This window comes from Lontra canadensis, unplaced genomic scaffold (genome assembly GCF_010015895.1).
Source record: "Lontra canadensis isolate GAN:19392208 unplaced genomic scaffold, GSC_riverotter_1.0 scaffold35, whole genome shotgun sequence".
In the NCBI taxonomy this organism is placed as follows: Eukaryota; Metazoa; Chordata; class Mammalia; order Carnivora; family Mustelidae; genus Lontra; species Lontra canadensis.
The window spans coordinates 15,742,643-15,763,676 of record NW_022631029.1 but is presented as its reverse complement, the minus strand read 5'-3'; the positions used below and the strand labels follow the sequence as shown (position 1 = coordinate 15,763,676).

Sequence of the window (21,034 nt, the reverse complement as noted above, 5' to 3'; positions counted from 1 at the left end):
ACTTTTGTTCATTTTCTTCACTAAGACATCACAAATCCTTGAACATTTGAAGGAACAGATAGGTAGTTTTGAGAAGGAGGCAGGCAGGGTCTGGGTTGCAAGGCCTTAAAAGCCAGGGGAAGGTATATAAGTTTGATTCCAAATGCAAAGGGAAGACACCAAAGGGTTTTCAGTAGGGCAGGACCAGAGTCTGAGTTACATTTTAAAAGCTTGCTCTGGAATCTGTGAGGAACAACTTGAAGGAGGGCAAGCTACTGCAGGCATCCAAGTACAGTGGTGCCTGGGCTAGAGTTGGGGCACTGGAAGAAATGGATGGATGGAAGAGATGGCAGGAAGTGGACTCATAGTGCCTTGGTGATCTGAGAACTATGGGCTTGTGGGAAGACAAGGCAATGCAGAGATCCAGGCTCCTGTCTGAGCCACAGGGCCAGAGTGGAGTCATTTGACAAGATGGGGGGACAGGGAGGAACAGGTTGGGGGCTGGAGTGATAAATAGTTCTGTAGAGGCCATGGTGAGTAGGGCCTAGTGTGGTCTAACTCTTGAGAGTTACACTCTCGAGTAAACATGTCAAGTAGCCTGTTGGCTAAAGTTTAAGCTCAGAGTAAAAATCTGAATTGGAACTATGCATTTAGGGATCTTTGGCTTAGAGTTGTTTTTAACGTCATAAAAGTGTAGACAGAGAAGATGTCTAAGAGCTGAACTTAAGGACCAAAGCCAGAAGCTTCTAAGTTGGCCCTTGAAGAATGAGGATTTTGCCTGGAAGGTAAGGAGAAGGTAGTTCAGACAGAAGCAACAACATGGATAAAAACTCAACATAAAAGAATATGGATCTCCATGCTCTTTGAAACTGTCAAGGTCATCAAAAACAAAGTCTGAAAAACTATTACAGCCAAGAGGCACCCAAGGAGACCTGAAAACTAAATGTAACCTGGTGTCTTAGATAGGATTCTAGAACAGAAAAAGGATATTAGGTAAAAACTAAGGAAATCTTAATAAGGCATGGGCTTTACTTAATAATAATGCATCAATATTAGCTCATGAATTCTAACAAATGTGCCATACTATATACATGTACATCTACACACATATAAGATGCTCACAGAAAACCTGGATGAAGAGTTTAAGGAAGTCTCTGCACCATCTTCTCAATCTGAAACTTAAAAAGTCTCTTTTTTAAAGAGAGCATGTCTCATAAATGGCCACAACATGCACAGGTGAACACACACACACACACACACACACACACACCCTAAGGATGATAGTAATTTGTTTCTCTGGAGAGGACTTTGACCTTGATCAGTCCCTCCTGTGGGAATTCAGGGACACTATAAATACCTCTTCAGTCCTCCCCTTCCAAGGAACAGAGGGTCCTCACCTCCCCCTACTTTCTTTCTGTTCACAGAAAGAATACTCTCCTCAGGCCATATTTCATAATGAAAATGAGAAGCAGAGACTAAATGGCTCAGGTAAGTGAGACCCACCTAGAATTCCTCAGGAGTGCATCCAGAGTTAATCCCTTCCAAATACTCTGTAAAAGCACATTACTTAGTTGCAATTTACCTGGAACCCACCCACCCCCCACCTTGTTCAACAGCTGGCCTTGTTTCCTCCCTGCAGCAAAAGATTTGGCACCATCTGAATTCCAATTTCAGGTCCATTACTAACTAGTTATGTGATTGTGGGCAAGTCACTTGAACCTTATTTTCCTTATCTCTAAAAGGGGCATAATCATACTTGATCAAAGAGTGGATTAAATGAAATTAATAATAAATTATATATAACTTTGTCCTCTAAAGAATGGATATGAAATAGCCAATGTCAGTGATTGTGCCTGGCACTCATGACAGTTGGTTGCTGATGAGATATATGATCAGTCTGACCAATCAGTGATGTCCCCAAAGATCAAAGTGTGTCACTTGGGTCTGTGGGACCCCAGCGGAGGGGAGAGGATAGGGGGTGACTGAGAAGCAGAGAAGTACAGAGATTTCTGAATCACAGCAGAAGCTGGGCCTGGGAAGTGGCATAGGACCAACTATAGAGGACTTGGCTGACTGGCCTAGGGGACACCAAGGCTGGAGAGGACTAGAGAGAAAACAGAGGCACAGGGAGACAGTACTGTGTGGCCAGATCTCCAACAGCCAGCTCAAGATTCCCTGACCCATATAGGCGCAGCCTTGAACAGAAGCCATCCAGTACCCTGGACAGCTCCAGGGGTCTCTAGATTTCAGGGGCACTAGTTTTGTGGGCAGAGAACTGGATTGAGTCTTGGTTCCTCCAACAAGCTATGTGAGCATGAGTAAGCCACCTCACCTCCCTGAGTCTCAATGACTTCATCTCTCAACTGGAGATAACATCCATCCTTCAGCACTTTTATGAAGCATAAATGAGATAATGGGGGGCAGCAGAGTAGAAGGGCCCAAGTCTGAGGTCAGATTACCTGAGTGTGTGTCCCAGATCCACACTGTATGAAACCAGATAAATTACTGACCCTCTTGGAGCCTCAGTTTCCTCATCTGCAGAACTGGAAGGCTAATAGACACTAATTCATAGGGTTGTGAAGTTAAAATAAATAGGACATAAAGTACACAATGAACATTAGTTTTTATATTAGAAGAAACTTAGCAGAGTATATAATCAAAATTATCAGTTCCTTACATCTTCCAAATCTGCCTGGTTGACTTTGCTTCTCCACCTTTAGACTCTTGGTTGGTCCTCCTATCTCTGGCTATTAATAGGATTGTACAAACTGGGAGAAACCAATCTCGTGAAGTCCCCCCACAACTTGTCTCCTACAGTAAATCTCCCTGCTTTTCAGTGCCACTCACCCCGACGCTTTTTTTAATAACAGTATAAGCTCGTTCTGCCCTAGTCACTGTTCTAAGATTATATATAATACATATACTGACTGCATGTATAGTTGGTACATATAACATACAGTCAGTATATAGAATACATATACCACATATACGTGCATATTACCCTCATAGCCCTGTGGAAATAAGAAGTACCTTGGTCATCTCCATTTTACAGATGAGAAAACTGTGGCTCTGAGAGGTTAGGTAATTAAATCGTGGAGTCACACAGTTATTAATTGGTGGCGCTGGGACGTGATCCCAGGGATGCCACTTCAGAATCCCACACCTGCTTGTAGCATTCAACGAGGCCAGCGGCTGGGAAATGGAGAAATGGAGAAATGGAGTACAGCAGGTAGGAGACCAAGGCTAGAAATCAGGACATCGGGTTCTCCCTCGGCCCTGGAACCCCGGGACCAGGAGTCCTCTCACCGGACCCTGACCCATGCCCTCTATCCCGTGGGTAGGATACCTGCCCTTGCCCCTGGCCTCTATCCCTCCCCCCCGCGGCGCCTCCTCGCCGGGCGCTCTGGCCTCCGGTGGTAACTCTATCCGCAGCAGGGTTTGGGCCCCGGTTGGCACGTCACCGCTGCGGAGGCACTCGGGCTCCAAAGTATTACACTCTGGTGCGCTCCCCGTCCGCAGTGCCGGCTCCGCGGTCTGGTGCAGGGGCGCATGGCGCAGAGGCTGGGGGAGCGGGCACGGGACCCCACCGAGGCCACGGGTCTCTACCGGGCCGTGCTGCTCAGGTCCGGTAAGTGAGGGCAAGGCCTCCCGGCTCCTGCGTCGTGGAGAGCGCTAGAAGGCAGGGCGGGCAGCCCGCAGCCGCCGCCGGGCACCACGATCTTCCTTCATTGCTCTGCTTTCCTCCCTTTTTTTTTCATTCTTTTAAATTACTTTTCGGAGTTCATGCGTCATTCCTTCTTTCACTCCTACATTCTTCCTACCATTGGGGTAAGGGACCTACCATTAGATATATCGCTTTATTCCAGTGTACGAGCGCACTCCCCCCCCCCCCCCCGCTCCTCCCCAACACATACACTCACTCGGTTTCCGAACTATGAAAGTGCGGCAAGGTTCCATCTCCTGGCACGTCCCTTGCGCGCGTAGGCGTTTGTAGGCGTGGGAGAGTGGAAAATGGGTAAGACGAGGGTTGCCCGCAATGGGGCACGAAGGGGCACAGACGCATAGCCACTGGTGATGTCCAGCGAGGTATTACATTAACGGCAGAAAGGGAAGAGAGCAAGTTACAGGAAGGGGAGAAACCATTTTTCTGTGTATATGCATGTAAAGAGAAAAAGATTTAGAAGGAAACACATGGTGGTTATTTTCAAGAACGAGAGTTGGATGACAAGGTGTGTTTTTTTTTTCCTTCCCATTTGTCTTTTTTAAAACTTATTTGCAGTAAGCACATATTACTTTTCTATTCAGAACAATAAGGGAATTTTTTTTTTTTACTTAGGAAAATAAAACAAACATAGCATATAGTCGCTGTAAAAATAATTAGGAAAACCAGAGATGGAGAAAGAAGAAAAGAAATGCCCACAGTAAGGGTTTGGGGCGGTTGCCTCCAGACTTTGTGCTTTGAAAGAGAGGTTTAGGGAAGGTGAAAATCCTTCTCCAGCGTGGTCCCTGCCCGGTGCAGGTACGTGATTAGAAAGTGTCAGCGGACTTGGGCTCACCGGCAGCTATGATCTGCCGTGGGCAAGGAGCCCCCCAATACACACACACCCAGTGGTCCTGCCAGCGGACCCCTGGAGCCAAAGGCACAAGGGGAACCATTGGCCCCTTGTCTACGCTGGCCGTGCCTGTCCCCACCCCCTGCCCCTCCTCCCTCCCCTCTTCCCTCCGGCCGGACCTCCGTTCTGGGACTGTTTGCCTCTCTTAGACGAGCTCCGCCCTACGTAGAATCCCTACACGGAGCTACCGCTTGGGAACATTGAAACAACGGTTCTCTTAAGTCCAAAAGCAAGAACTGGCCAAGACTTCGGGACTGCCGGCGCCTTCCTGGGGGAGGGTTTTAAATTTGGCTGAGCTGGGGCAGGCCGAAAGGGAATCCGATTTCAAATCCCAGCTCTGGCGATTTTCCCTCTGCAAAGCACTCCTCTTAAGGGTTTCCACCCAGTTCCTACCCTCTCACAAAGACGAGGAGGGGCTATCTAATCTGAAGCCGCTGTGTTCCCTCTGACCTGGAGCTACAGCAATGAGCCTTATACAAAAGGCAACATTTTTTCACAGGCAACGTACTCAGAAGAGCAGACATCAGAGTCCGTCCAGGGACCCCATGCTCTTCCGGTATCTGTACCACAGGCAGCTACAAGCCAGGAAGGGGGCAAAGCGCTTGACCAGGGGCCTCGCTGAGGGAGCATTTACTTTGTGCTAGGCACTGCTGGCTCATTCAGTCTTAAGAACCCTACAAGGTCACTGCTAGTTGTCATCCCCATTTAACAGATGGGGAGCCTGAGCTTTAAAGAGCTTAGCAGCTTGCCCATGGTCCTGCTAAGGAATGCTTCTATCTCACTAACACTTAGTACAACGTTAGGCCCATTCATGCCAATGTCTGCACACCTCCTGAGACTAGTAATAATAATGGCCAATAATGCTGATCGCTTGTTATTGCGACTCGCTTTGCCAAATGCTGTGCATGTCATCTCGTCGACGTAATTCAGTTATTCCTGCCACCAGCATGTGCTGACCACCCCCATGCAAGGCACATGGATATACTCATAAATATAACAGATATGTCCCTCCTCTCAGGGAAGTAAGAAGTCCTGACCCATATTTTAAACACGAGGAAATTTAGGCTCAGAATATCACATGACTTGTCTGAAGTCACACAGCCCATCTGGGCAGAGATGAAATTCAAACCCAGGGCCAGGGCAGAAGTGCTACTCTGGTTGTCTCACACATAGAAAAGCAAGAAGAGTCAGGGTGAGGATCCAACTGGGCCATTTAGTGAAGAGGCAAGAGCACCCCTCCTTTAGAAGCCCCCAAGGACAGGGTGTGGAGTCAAATCCAAGATGGTAGCCATCCATCTTCATTTACAGTGGTCTCGAGCCATGCACCAAGTAATAGAACACATCTAGAAAATTTTTCACCACAAATTATTTTTTTTAATATATCATTTACTTATTTTTTAATATATCATTTATTTATTTGACAAGTAGGCAGAAAGGCAGGCAGAGAGAGAGGGGGAAGCAGGCTCCCCGCTGAGCAGAGAGCCCGATGCGGGGCTCGATCCCAGGACCCTGTGATCATGGCCTGAGCCGAAGGCAGAGGCTTAACCCACTGAGCCACCCAGGTGCCCCAACCACAGATTATTTTTAAATTTGTAATATTAAAGTATTACACGTTCACCATGAATATTTTGGGAAATTGAGAATAAAGAAGGGGAAGCCTTACCCACAATCCCACTAACCCTAAGCACTGCTGGTAACATTTGGGGGTGTCTCCTTAATGTCCTTACAGTGCATGGTGTGCGTGTGTGGTTGTGTTTTACGTTGCTGAGGGTGTATCAACACTAGTCTTTAACCCCGCTCTTTTCACGTGGATGAAATTTTTACTGCTTTTAAGTGGGTTATCAAAATAACAGCAACCATTTTGGAGCCCAGACCCTGTGATAGGCAATGTGAAGACATCCCATGCGGTATCTCCTTTATTCCTCAAAAGAATGTGTGCCCCATATCAGAGATGAGGAAATGAGGAGTTGAAGGTCACCTAGGTGTCCAGCAGTGGAGCGACTCAAACCACAGTCCATGCTCTTAACCACAGAGCTGGAAGGGTCACCTTTGGGAATAACTCATGCTTGGCCATTCCTGGGAAGCTATCCAGCACTGTAGTAAACGTCCCCCAGAGGGGACTTACATCCTACCTGGAGCTCAGGTCAGGTTCCCAGCAGGGAGGCAAGCATCTCTTGCTTATCTGAAATTCAGATTTAAATCGAGCATGCTGCATTTTTATTTGTTACATCTGGCAAATAGTCATGCCAGCAATCATGGACATTTGCTTGCCTTGACAAGCTATGGTCTGCCCAGGCTCCTCTCTCTCTCTACACACATACACTCCTCTCCCCATCCCTAGCTCCTCTGTCCACCCTTTGCCTAGCTACGAGTTAAAATGTGCTGGGGCTATGGGGCACCCCAGGGTCCCTCAGCAGCCAAGAGACCAGATTCACCACGCCTCACTGGAGCTGAGTGGAGAGCCAGCTATCCGAAAAAAACCTTAATTCTTCCCCACTCCCTGATACTTTCCCGTTTGCACACTTGAAATCCCTCCACCGGGTAAATTCTTCCTGGTTCAAATCTGTTGTAAAGGCAACTCTCATTGCTTTTGTAATCTCTCCACGGATCTCATGACAAGTTCTTCTGCCAATACAGTTTCTACCCCCTTCCATGTCCTTTCAACTGAGCGTGTTGGGGTGGGGACGAGGTTGGATCCTACGGCTGTTTTGTGGGTGGCTGCTCGGAAACCTCATTGAGGCCTTGGAAAGGGACCCTGGAGTTGGAGACTGAACACAGTGCTGAGGAGGAAGTTTTGAGTTGCCATGGGAACCTCTTGTCTGATGTTTTTGCACCCAGATAAGCTGCTCCAGGCACCTGTGAGCTTGGAAAAAGGGGAGCAAAAATGAAAGGAAAGATGTTTTTGGAGGTTGTTTTGTTTTGTTTTAATGCAAGCTGCAGCCCCAGCCCACAGTGGAAGGAGGAAAATTCCCCAGCTCCCACTCCCGCCTGCCTCTCCTGGTCTTCACGAACTCCCTTCCTTTCAGCTCCTCTAAGTTCCCAGGGAAACAAACTTCAAAGGGACAAGAAGGGAGTGTAGGAGGGGTGTACTCAACCTCTGGGATTCCCCTTCAGTTCTTATGGGGCTGAGCAAGAATTCTGGTCTCCAGGCCCCTGGTATCCCAGAGCTCTTCCTTTAGGGACAGTGGGGAGGCCTCCAGGTGAAAGCTCTACTGACCAAGGCAGGAGGCAGCAACTGGGGCTGAATTCAGCAGTAACCTGGAGTAAACTCCTAAAAGCCTCATTTGCCTGGAAGGCCTCTATTTTCCAATATGCAAAATGGACATGATGGAACCAGATAAGAATCGTAACTATCGCTGGTTGGAAAAGGTTGCTCTTTCTCATAGTTTTTCAAAAGATTTTATTTATTTATTTGACAGACAGAAATCACAAGTAGGCAGAGAGGCAGGCACAGAGCGAGGAGAGGCAGGCACAGAGCGAGGAGAGGCAGGCTCCCTGCCGAGCAGAGAGCCGGATGCGGGGCTCTATGCGATATGGAGCTCGGAGCTCGATCCTAGGACCCTGGGATCATGACCTGAGCTGAAGGCAGAGGCTTTAACCCACTGAGCCACCCAGGCGCCCCTCTTTCTCATATTTTTAATCTCTATTGTTTCCTGAGAGCAAAAGCCATGTACGCTTGGTCTTGTTCTGTGTTTAAACCACAAACATTACAGAAATTTTGTGACTAAGAAGGGCCTGTAATTTTTTGCTGTAGAATAGTGGTTCTCAAACTCCCAAAGATAAAGAAATCCCCCCCCGGGGGGGTGGTTGTTAAAAATCCAGATTTGTGGGCTCGTCCCTCATAAATTCTACTACAGCAATCCAGGAGCATGGCCCATTTCAGCTCATCTCACAAATGATGGCTAGTCATGACCTCTGAGATACATTGATCTAGAACGGACCACTTTAGCAGTTCAGTTTATATGCCTCCAGACTGGTCCTCTATGTTCTGCACATACTAAGTTTTGTATCTTGGAAAAAAAAAATAATAAGAGTGTCAATGTCTTTGGTGCCTACAAGTCAATGATAGTTACTGAACTCCTTGGTACTGGGACAGGGATACTAAGAAGGATAAGGTAAGGCCCCAGCCCTCAGCCTGGCAGTCTGGTGGGTGAGCCTGATGGGTCTGTACACAGGCTGGACAGTGAGAAGAGCTTTAATGGAAGAGGCATAGTGAGTCCCAACTGCCTGGGGAATATGGCACCCAACGTTGGGGGATGCCTGCCCAGCTCTCCTTGGCTCTCCATTGCTCTGGGGCTGCCATCAGAGTTTTCCAATAAAGAGAATGCAAAATGGAGATGAAGGTCATTGCTAGTATGGGGACTCTCAGAGTCTGCTCCCCTAGAGTAAGCTGTATTAGGAAGTTCTGTCTTCTCCAGGTGGTGAGTAGAAGCTGTCAGTTCCCCAGGATCCCTCCTATTCCCCCACTGTCAGAAGGCACCCGGATTGGTTATCAGCTACTGTGGGCCCTGGGAAATGCCCAGAAGAGCCATTTACACAGCAAGACAACATGTGGCAACAAAGAGTGGCTTGACAAGAATTTAAAGGCAGACTTGCACCACCAGAATTTAGTAAAATTAAGCCACAGCAGGACAGGAAGCCTGGGGAGGATACCATTCAAAGTACTTCAAGAGAAGTAGAATTTAGGAAGAAGGAACCAAAAGGAACATGTGTTGTTTCCAGAAAATTGTTCTATATCTAAGAATTTGTAACCCTCTAAGTTTATTTAAGTGGCCCCAGAATGTCCGGCTTGGTCAAGGCTCCCAGGCCATGTGTGACCTGCCCCCTGAGTCTGTGTTCAGCCCCATGCCCCAACCTCCCCCTCATGCCAACACTCCAGCCCCGCTGGCCTTCTTCCACCATATCAAACTCACTCCCATCCTGGGGCCTTTCCACTGGCTCTGCCCACTATCTGGAATGCCTCGTGTGGGAACAGACAGTACATTGCTGGCTCCTTCTCACCACCCAGGCCTCCCTTAAAGGTCAGCGTCCCCATGTCCACCCTTCCTGAGCTCAGCAACGCCCCCCCAACCTCTCCCGGTCTTACTTTCAGCCCAACACTCATCACAGGTACAAGTTTCTGGTTTGTCTCCCTTCCTGTTTGACTCCCCCACCACCCACTCGTGAATACAGGTTCCCAGAGCCCGAAGCTGTCATTCACACTGTAGCTCCAGCACTGGGGACAGGGCCAGGAACACAGTAGGTACTCAAGAAATGTCGGTTAAATTAATGATATAGGCCAAAGGGGGCACACATTGTCTTTTTAATGCCCTGTTCACAGCTGATGTACATCCTGGGCCTCGTGGCCTTCCAGCCAACCGAGACTCTGCCAGAGGTGCTGGTGCCTGAGGCCCGCTAGGCGGGCTCTAGGGCCTGCTCCCACCCAGAGCCCATCAGCTTCCACCTTCCGCACACTCTTAGCTGGGCAACGTTCCCTTGCTCCTCTCAGAAGTTCGGATGAAGTTCAAAGTGCGGAGTAAGTCAGATGGATGACCAAGAACTGAACCCATGTGGGCTCATCCTCCCTTCCCACCTCAGAGCCCGGTTTCCTCCCGAAGCCTTGGGCACCACCAGGCCTGGGCCGGATGCTTGGCTCTCCCTCCCCTGGGGAGGTTCTGGAATGCACTCTCGCTGACCCTCCCATTAGAAACAAGGGAAATGCCTCCGTGCGAGCCGCCCAACTCAGACAAAGCTTGGCATGGTTCTCAGTCCTCCACAATCTGACCAAATAGGTATTTACTTGCGCCTTTCAGGCGTGTGGCTTGGACGCGGTGTTCCGCATCGTGGAAGTGGTCGTGCACCAAGTGAAACATCCGTTACTATAGTAACAGTTCCTTTTTATTGATACCAGAATAAACAGGAATGCAGAGCGGCCTCACTCGTTGGCACACGCAGCCGCCTGCCGTCCCCAGGGGTTTAAGAACCGCCCTTCAGAGGCGGCCCTCCTTGCTAGTGTGGGACTTCCCAGCGGAGTGAGGGACCCAGCCACGGCTCCGGCTTCCAAGTTCCCTTCCCAGAGACACAGCTGAGAAGTAAGACCATTTCTATTCTGTTTCCCTTTGCTGGGAAGGGAGTGGCCGTGGGAGGAGGTGTGAGGGCCCGGGAGCCCAGGGGCAGGCTGTCAGGGGAGCAGAGCTCTTGGAGCTGGGTTTCTCGGGCTCTGTCCCCCATCCAAATCCATTATCACACAGAATAGCGGGCTTAATCCTCATTAGTAGACAGACAACAGGCCGGGCTACCACTAGGCACAAGTCAGAGAACCCAGGTCCTGGCATCAGACAGAGCTCCCAGCTTTGATTCGAGATCCTTCCTTTACTGGCTGTGTGATCTGGGGAAGTTAAGTGACCCCTCAAAGCCTCAATTTTTTCCTCTGTGGAAAGGGGACGCAACAGTGGCCACCTCCTCAGTCTGTGGTGAGAACTTTCCAAGCTCTGGCTGCAAGTGGCTTCGCACACACCAGGTGGCACACGTGCATGGTAACATGGTAACTGCCTGGTCGGTGTGGCTCGAGCACCTGGCAGCCGAGGCAGGCCTGGGACTGAGCTAGAAATCAGGGGTTCGCTGGTTCACTTTTGGGAACAGCTGACAAACCCGGCTGGTTTCCCCGGCTGTGAGCAGCCCCAAGAGCTCTGTGTCCAGGGGCTTAGATCCCGAGGGGCTCTTAGATCAGTTGGTGGTGAGTGCCTGCCAGGATTGTTCCCCGGGAGGCATATCCCGAGTGGAAAGGCTGGTATCATGCCACTGGTGGGCCAGCAGGAGGATCTGCTGACACTTATATTCCTTATACCTGCTGACACTTGTTCCTTGCGCCACACTCCACGCCAGCCTTGTTAAGGGCCTTCTATGTCCAGCTCTGGACTCCGCTATGACATTGTGTCAAACTCCTGAATGCCCACCCAGACCTTCTCCTCACAAACTGGGAGGTCATGGTGGACCCAGAGCAAAATGTTTAGGACTTTTGAACCATTTTCCCATGGGGTGGGGGTGCTGCATCCAAATGGACAAGGAGCTCTGATTTCAGGCAGGGGCCACCAAAAACGGTCTCCAGTCAGTGAAACACAAAAGGGCACTTTCGGGGCACCTGGGTGGCTCAGTCAGTTAGGTGGCTGCCTTGGGCTCGGGTCATGATTCCAGGGTCCTGGGATGGAGCCCTGCATCAGGCTGTCTGCTCAGCAGGGAGCCTGATTCTCCCGCTTCCTCTGCCCCTCCTCCAGCTCGTGCTCGAGCTCTCTCTCACTCACTGTCTCTCAAATAAATAAATAAAATCTTAAAAGGGGGTGCACACTCCCTATTGGGAGGAAAAAATGGCAAGGGTTGGGAAATCCAGTGGCCACACTTGTGATCTTCATCGAATGCCTCACTCTCTTTTGCCAGTGGTTATTTAAAAAGCCTCTCTCCTCCTCTACCCTTCTGCCTCTTGAAATATTGAGTTAAGAAGGTCCCAAGTGCATCCTGAACCTGCGTCTTGAACGGTACCGAGGATCTAGGGTGCCGGGAGGGAGAGCAGCACCCTGGGGAGGGAGGGCCACCAGTTGGCCCCCTCCTAATCAAAGGCCAGCCCCTGGACAGACAAGCTGTGGATTCTGGCTCAAGCCCAAGGTGGCGAGCGCTGGGCAGGGGCTCCCCAGCGAGTCTGTATTTCCCTTGGGTTAGAAATTCTCCAGCTGCTAAGCCTCATCTACAAAACAGGTGCAATAAAACAGTACTGCCGGCAGCCTCCAGGACAATCGTGAGATCCAGATGTAGGTGGGTGAGCCTCTGCCAAATGCTGAATGCTACCGAAGGTCCCCTCAGGAAAGGAGGAGTTTGCCTTCTGAGAGCATCCCTGTGCCAGGCACTTGACCAGCGACATCATGCACATTTGATCAGGTCACCATCTAAACAGCCCCATGAGCAGGTATGGCCATTATTTCCATTGAACAGAGGCTCAGAGAGGTGAAGCTATGTGCCCAGGTTCACACAGCTAGTAAGGAGTAACACACCATGACTGAAACCCAGTTCGTCTCCTCCAAAACTTTTGCCTTAACCTTGTGACTTGACTGGCTCGTGTGTCATGTGTTCTAACTGATGCCACCAAAGACAGAACCAGAACCACCACGGCAAAGAGGCAGATGAAGGGGACATGAAGCCCTTAGGCATCTCAGGATCCACTGGGACCTGGGTCCCCACCACCACCCTAACATCAGCCACGCATGCCCCAGCCGCTGGCGGGCTCATCCTGGGAGCAGTTAGTGACCCCAGCTGAGCCTTGCCTGGTGTGGGGCTGGTGTCTGCGGAGCCCCTAGGAAGAAGCTGTGGGACCTCTTGGGTTATCAGCAGAAACAGGGAAGAACCAAGGAAGAAGCTCCCAATCTCTCCCCTGACATTTTACTACCAACCCCACCCTGCCCCCAAAGAGGAAGAAAGTCCCACGGTTTGCAGAGTAAGTGAGAATTATTTGCCCATCTTGTAGTCAAGCAACACTCCATTTAGCTGTCACCTACCGGCTGCACCTGCCCCTCTCAGCTCATCCCGTCTTCACAGCATCATAATGTTAGAAAGGAGGAGGGTCCTCAAGGTTAAGACCCATCCAAGTTCACCCAGTAGCTAAGAACTATGACCTCAACTACACCTGCCCACCGTAACCAGGTCAATCAGTCAGCTGAAATCACTCAGGCTAAAGCAAAGAAGATTGATTTTTTTTTTTTTAATAACTCCATGATTTACAAAGCTGCCTGACTATTGGAATCTTTCGGGGGAGTTTTTTAAAATCCCAAAAGCCAGGCTGCCCTCCCAGGCCAATGACATCAGAATCCCTGGGGTGCCACTCAGGCATTGGTATTTTTAAAACTTCCTCTGCTAATGCCAACATGTAGCCAGGGTTAAGGGACACTGATTAAATCAGTGCGGTTTTTAAAGAGGATAAGAAAGCTCCATCCAGCCTCTGCCTTTGGCTCAGGTCATGATCCCAGGATCCTGGGATCGAGCCCCACATCGGGCTCTCTGCTCAGCATGGATCCTGCTTCCTCCTTTCTCTCTGCCTGCTTGTGATCTCCATCTGTCAAATAAATAAAATCTTTAAAAAAAGAAAGAAAGAAAAGAAAGCTCCTCCCAAGACTAGGGCTGGGATTTATTAGTAATTGTTAAAAACAGCTAATTGGGTGACCACACCGTGCAATTCTAGGGGCTCTACTCATCGTTTAATTTACAGGAGTGAGGCCCTAGGGTTGTACAGTGCACAACCTGCCTTGCTGTATTTGGCTGCCCAGATATGTGGCACCACTGAGTCTTCAACTCTGTGCTAGGCGTTTGCCAAGCACTAAGCAAGCATCCCCTTGTTTATTTTGCAACAAACCTCGTGAAGAAGGATGCTGTTCTGGCGGAAAGCAGCCATGTAGACAGTAAGTAATGAGTGGGCATGGCTGTGTTCCAAAGTGGTTGAATTTGGTCCAAAGGTTTAGTTTGTGGACTCTTGCTGCGGAGCAGAGGTAAAGTTGCCCAAGGCTAAGAAGGGGCACAGCCAACATTCAAATCCAGATCGGGAGGCTCCCGGGTCTATACACCTAAGCTTCATTCTGCCTTTAACTCCCCCTCCATTGGCCTGTTCCTCTTCTCTGCAGGCTCCTCCTTCCGGCATTCATTTTTGTCTCTTCAGAGGCAACCTCACACTGTGCCCCCATCATGGCCACTTCCCTGAAGGTCTCTGATCTCTCAGCACCCCCCAGCTGCCTGAGGGACCTAGCCAGGGCAGCCCCGGGATCAAAGTCCCCCCTTGCCGCCTCTGCTCAGGAGGACCACCTGCCCCCAGGCCCCCCACCCTACCCACGGAAGCCCGGGATTTCTTGGCCTAGCATCTGGGCTGGCCCCTGTAATTCCAGCACCTACGTGAGGCTCTTTTAATTAAACTAAAAGGCAGAGAAGCCGGCTTAGAGGCTGAGCCCTGGAGGACCCCCACACGCGTGTCCACAGATCTCACACGTGTCATTTCTAGAGCTGGCAAAGGCAGCAGTTCTCCCAGCCTGCGGTTTTGGTCTGAAGAACCAGCCACATCGTTCAGGATCCCTGCCTGAACCACCACACCACCCTGGCCTCAGGAGGACCACCTCCCCCTCCCCCACCCCAGCTACATGCTGATTTTTTTTTTTTTTTAAGATTTTATTTATTTATTTGACAGACAGAGATCACAAGTAGGCAGAGAAGCAGGCAGGGCCTGGGGGCGGGAAGCAGGCTCCCTGCTGAGCAGAGAACCCAATGCGGGGCTCCATCGCAGGACCCTAAGATCATGACCTGAGCCAAAGGCAGAGGCTTTAACCCACTGAGCCACCCAGGCGCCCCTCTGATTTCATTTTTAAAACAAAATAAAGAGGCCTGGAGCCAGAGCTGATCCGTGGTCAGGCCTAGGTGCCGGACTGGCTGAATACATACAGGGTCCCTCTTCCAGGAAGGACACCGGGGAAAGGGTCCTGCTGCTGTGGTGGGGCCCAGCCCCCGGCAGGCAACCCATTGGCTGGCTGGTGACCTATGGGGTGAAGAGTCGCCGCCTGGCCAATCAGATGTTCTTCCTCTGGAATTTAACAGGCTGGAGAGACGAGTGCCCAGTGGAAATCAAAGAAACCAAAGTCCTATAAAAATGTCCCAAAACCTGCTGACAGTTTTTCCACACACACACCAGAGAGAATGGCCTTTTTTTAAAACTCGAATGAGATGCACTCTTTCCCCGACTTGAACCCACCCGTCCACCCTCACACCAACCACTCTCCCTGTCCCTCACTTACGCCACTCCAGACACAGTATGCTTTTTTGTTCCCTGAACAGACCAAGCTTGTTCAAGGTACGTGAGTCACACAGGCTGTTCCTTCCCTCTGCCCCAAACAGCCTCTCTCCTCCTCCTCCTCGGTCCTCGGGTCTGAAATGTCACGTCCTCAGAGAGACCCTCCCAGTGCACCTGGCTGAAGATGGGTCCTCCTGTTAGCCTCTATCCCAGACCCCTGGTTCCTTCAGTGGGCTCCTGGCAATTTGCAATCATTTGTTTTGATTGGTGTGTGTCCATATTTACTGTCTGCCTCCCTAACAGAAGGTCGGCTCTGTGAGAGCAGGAACCTTGTTTGCTTAGTTCACCTCTGTGTGTCTAGGGTCTACCACAAAATGTGACAAACTGTAGGAACTAAAAACATATTGTAGAATGAATGAAAAATTTTATTTATGTTCTGAATGGTCATTCCTGTTATGCAGACACTCTCAGCTTTTGTGTACTTACTTTGTATCTGGCCACATTATTGAATTCTCTCATTCATTCCAAATGTTTTAATGTTAATCCTTTTGAGAATTCTCGGTATGTCGTGGTATCTTAAGCCAATTATTTCTGCCTTCTCCTTTCCTAAAGTATACAATTTGTTTCCTGCCTTGTGGCTTTGGTAATGTACAATACAGTTAGTTATTCCAAAGATGGTGTGACGGATGAAAATTATGACTTTCTGGAAGGTTTGGGACAGAAAAGGACTAAAGGCAGGATCAACAGCCAAGGAGCTATGACAGCTATGTAAGTGTGGTGTGGACAGGATGAGTAAAGAGGATGGCTGAAAACCACTCAAAGGTTTGGTGGGACATGGTCATGAGACTAGGCAGCAAAAGGGGGAAAAAATCCCCAAACGCCAGTCTGAATCAGGGATCTAATGCATTGGCTCCCAGACAACATAAGCCCACAGACTAAGAAAATATCCACATTTTAGGGGTGCCTGTCTGGCTCAGTCGGTAGAGCATGCGACTATCGATCTGGAGGTCATGAGCTCAAGCCCTACATTAGGTGTAGCGTTTACTTAGAAAAAAAAAAAAAAAAGTAAACGCCCACATTTTTAAAAGATGAGGGAGCTGTTTTGTCAACTGCCCATTTTCAGCTATCAAATACTACCACAATCTTTAAAAACCAAAGAGCTAGGAAGGATAGAACCTGAAAGCAAACAGCCTTATCAAGAAAGTGAAGAAAGGCGATTAATTAGAATTTTCATTTTAGAGACAGTTCTGAGAATGTGGATTCAAGAAAAAAATTAGCAGATATGTTTTAAGCTCTGACACTTCATCTGGCTACTTCCAAAATATCTTGTAATAATTAACACTCTTTCCAGTTTACACAGCACCTTTACAAATGTGATCTCACTTAATTCTCCAAACAGCACCCTGCAATGGGTAATAAGAGAAATGCCAAACATGTATCCAGTGGGCCACCATTTGCAAAACATAATCTCCTCTTTGATGCTGACATTCCCTGACATGCCACCCTGCCATTTACACCCTGCCACCTCCCCTTCTCCTGCATTTTCCAGCCCCACTGAGCTATTACCTACACCCAGGTGTTTGCACACACCACCATGCCTAGCTAGTTTACTTGGAGAACTCCTGTTTACGCCAGTGCTCGGCTTAGAGCAGAAGCTCAACCTCAGAAAGGCAGGATTCATGAAGGGAGAAGCAGTGCCTCAATTTTCACTTGAATTACTAAAAGAAGCTGATGGCCAGGCTGTGTCATCCCCCTGGAGACTTTTTCTGAAGAAGTCTTCCTTTCTCTGTCGGTCTCTGTCATCTCTCTCTCTCTCTCTCTCTCACACACACACACACACACACACACACAAGTTTGCTTTGGGGCACTGTAAGGATACAAAGCCAACTTATAGGAGGGAGCCCTTCTGCCTGAATTTCTACTTAAGTAAATTGACAAATTTCGAGCTTCTGTGGTGGAAGTGAGGCCATCAAGAAGCCAGCCATCTGCATTAAAGATGACAGCCATCACTTTGTAATTAGACACATAGCCATTCCAGGATTTCCTACTCTCCTCTTTGATCTGGAGAAACTGAAAAGCTGGATGCTTCCACAGAGAATTTGGAATGAAGAAGAGGGAAACGGGACAATAGGGGGTGAAGTCTCCTTTTGATCACTACGTCCATCCACACTTAACAAACACAAACTTGTTCTTTTTAAGTATCTTTTCTTTTTCTGATGAGATCTACTGAAAAACAAAAAACTCAAACATAATTCTTTTTGTAGGATATTATTTTCTACAAAATCAGGCCAAAAACATATGCATGTGTCCACCCCAGTATCATTTCAGCCCCATACCACGCTTTACAAACAGATCTCCAATCCTTACAACAACCCTGGGCACAGGTTCAATTATTTCCATCTCACAAATGAGGAGATCAGAAGGTCAGACACTCAGCCCAGGGCTTCCCAGCGACAGATGGCCAAAGTCCATCTAACATCGAGAAGCTTCACCTGTGCCCCACGGGGGTGGGTGAGACTGTGGACCCCACTCTGACCAACCCCCACCCCTACCTGTCTCTACAGCCTCGATGTACTCGGAGATCCAGAGGGAGCGGGCAGACATCGGAGGCCTGATGGCCCGGCCCGAATACAGAGAATGGAACCCAGAGCTCATCAAGCCCAAGAAGCTGCTGAACCCCGTGAAGGCCTCCCGGAGCCACCAGGAGCTGCACCGAGAGCTGCTCATGAACCACAGAAGGTGGGAATAGAGCTCAGTTGCCTCCTCCTGGCAAGCATCTCCTGAGGCCTGCTGGGCCTCGAAGAGGCACCCCTTGTGGAAGGCAGGGCTGATGGTCATGCTGGCTCTCCCGGAGGCTGAGGACAGCTGAGGGTACCACACATAGTCACCCACAGAAATTGTGAAGTTTTAGTTCCCAGTGGTCCCCACGAGCCCTGCTCTCCCTCCCAGCTACCTACTCATGCCTGTCCTCCACATACATTTACTGAGCACCTACTATGTGCCAGGCATGGTATCCAGACCTGAGGTACAAGAAGGAATGGGACCCAGTTCCTGCCCTCACAGTGGGGATGTATGCATAACCACAGGCTAGGAGGAGGCCTGAAGCCTGAAGGGTGGGCTAGAGTCAGCCAGACTAGGAGGTGGGCATCAGCTGGTGGAAAGCAAGTATGTTCCCAGCAAAGGGAAGAGCATGTGCGAAGAGACAGGAAACACAAGTAGCTCAGGGTGTTGACAGCATTGACTTTGAGGTAGGCCAGAGATGTGCTGACCTGGAAAAGCAGGGATGTCACAATCACAAGGGGGTGGTAGGAGGGAGAGGCGTAAGGGAAGCAGCGAGGCCAGGGATGCAATGAAAGAGAGAGGCTTGCAGTGGCAGGGCTGGGATTCAATAACGGAGGGAATGTGGAGGCGGCCTGGGAAATACCTCCCAGCTGGCTAGCACCAGGAGGAAGGCGGCGGCGCCTCTGCAGCTCCCTCTACTGGCACATTCTGGAATTGGCACGGGCTAGGATTCTCATTCTATTTTCCGCTCTGTTCAAGACCTTCCAGCAGGTGTCATTTTCTATCTTCGGTGGGTTCTTTTTTGTCTTGCTTAGTGTAACATGTGTCTTTTCTCTGAATGTGTTTTAGAGTCATCCCTTTTCACGTCTAAAAACAACACCACCATAGAACAAACAAAAGCCTAAAGACAAATCAGGGAAACACTTGCAATATAAAACACACATAAAAATGTATACCTATCACTTATAAATCCATATGGGGAAAAATGAACAAAGAGAGGTATAGTTAGTTGGCAAAAGAAGAAATGCAAATGATGGGTGCACATCTCGAAGGCTGTTGTTCCCAGGTAACTAAGAATTAGAGAAACACACATGAAAACCAGTCTTATTCCTTGCCTAGCAGATGCTCAAATACAAAAAGACTGAGCAGTGACGGTGGGGAGAAATAGACGCTTTTGTACACTGACGACAGAGTATAAACTGGAGAACCTTTTCTAAGGGAAAGATGGAAATATGTGTCCAAAATCTTTTCAAAGAGCCTGACCCAGCAAATCCACCTCTAGAAACTGACCCTGGCACATAACCAGAAATGACATACCACCTGGTCTCTGCTGTCAGACAGCCTGGGTACAAATCCTCGCTCGGCCCCTTCGAAGCTGTGACTTGGACTGGTGTCTTCAGTCCTAGCAGCCTCATTTACTGGCTGCCTATAAGGGGACAAGAATGAGACCCCCTCCTGGAACTGCCCGCGGCGGGGATGGGGGGTATAGGACACAATGGTATAGGTTGGTGTCACTATGGGGTGCAGCCCTGAGACTGGGGTGGGGGGACACTAGGCACTCCTGACGGCTCCCCCCCACCCAGGGGCCTGGGCGTGGACAGCAAGCCAGAGCTGCAGCGGGTCCTGGAGCACCGCAGGCGGAACCAGCTCATCAAGAAGAAGAAGGAGGAGCTGGAGGCCAAGCGGCTGCAGTGCCCCTTTGAGCAGGAGCTGCTGAGACGGCAGCAGAGGCTGAACCAGGTGGGTGAGAGTGCCCAGCCCTGGCCCCAGCCCCTCCCAGGACTATCTCCCGGCCTGGGGCGGGGGTGGGGGGGTGTTGCTGCACTTGGCCACAGCTGACAAGAGGGACAAGATGATGCCAAATGAGGCTTCAACCCGCACTCCACCACCAGCCTAAGTCCTCATGCTGCCACTCACTCAGCTGTGTGACTTTGAGCTGGTGGCCTCCCCTCTCTGAACCTCAGTTCCCTCATCGGCCCAACCTATCGCATGCTGATCCTGATTTCATTCTCGCTATGGCCCTACAAGCCAGATGGCGTTCCCATTCTAGAGATGAGGAACCTGAGACCCCAGCCGAGGCAAGCGATCCGCCGCAGCTTCACAAGGAAAAATTTGTCTCATGGTGTCACCCCAGCTACCAGGCTGCTGGCAAAGCTGATCCCCCGTTCTGTTTCCCCCAGAGAGGATCCATGGTCCAAACACTGTGGTTTGGGGAAGAGGAGCTCCCCCTAGCCAGTCCCCACCCCCACCCCCCACTTTACACCTCTGCTTTGTCTCTCCTTTAGCTGGAAAAACCACCAGAAAAGGAAGAGGACCATGCCCCCGAGTTTATGAAAGTCAGGGAGAACCTGCGGAGAATCGCGACGCTCACCAGCGAAGAGAGAGCTCTGTAGAGGGGGCTGTTGAAGCTCCAGCCCCCGCCGCACCCGCCTGCAGCCCTTCGGCCCCTGGCAGCCCCGGGCCCCCAGCCTTGGGCCATCTGCAACGATGTTCACGCTTGCTCTTGTGAAAATGCCCCAGAGGGCCTGGGCCCTCCTTCCCAACCCTAAAGAAGCCAGGGCCCCTAAGCTCCCTGGCTTTTCCTTCCGAGCACTCACCGCTTCTGCTCCAAAAGGAAGCTGCTGCTGAGAAAACTTTCCCAAGGCACGTCTCCAGGAAGCTCTGCTGAGATTCTCCTGGCAGAACTGGGAAGGAGAGAGAGGCCCCTCTTTGGCCTGACCAGCCCTCCATCTTGCCCAGGCCCCACGGGGCCCTGCTTCTCTGGACAGCCCAGCAACCTGCTCTCTGAAAGCTTCCCTGACTGGTTTCCCCTGCGGTCATGTGGGGGGCATTGAAGTAGAGCATCTCAGAACACCTGCCCTGAAAGCCAGCT

The 21,034-nt window shown here is 50.1% G+C and overlaps 1 protein-coding gene across 3 annotated transcripts; it reads left to right on the top strand.

Annotated features, from left to right (window-relative positions):
- The first annotated feature begins 1,411 nt into the window (after positions 1 to 1,411).
- Positions 1,412 to 20,587, top strand: FAM107A (family with sequence similarity 107 member A). 3 transcript variants are annotated; one of them, XM_032868447.1, is made up of 4 exons: positions 1,412 to 1,467; positions 17,946 to 18,120; positions 19,746 to 19,902; positions 20,448 to 20,587. In XM_032868447.1, the coding sequence occupies exons 2-4, from the start codon at positions 17,951 to 17,953 to the stop codon at positions 20,553 to 20,555; spliced, it is 435 nt and encodes a 144-aa protein (XP_032724338.1). In that variant the 5' UTR covers positions 1,412 to 1,467; positions 17,946 to 17,950; the 3' UTR covers positions 20,556 to 20,587. The 3 variants fall into 3 exon arrangements, with proteins under 3 accessions (XP_032724338.1, XP_032724340.1, XP_032724341.1); XM_032868449.1 differs by lacking the exon at positions 1,412 to 1,467 and adding an exon at positions 3,497 to 3,607; XM_032868450.1 differs by lacking the exon at positions 1,412 to 1,467 and adding an exon at positions 10,507 to 10,663.
- Positions 20,588 to 21,034: the final 447 nt, after the last annotated feature.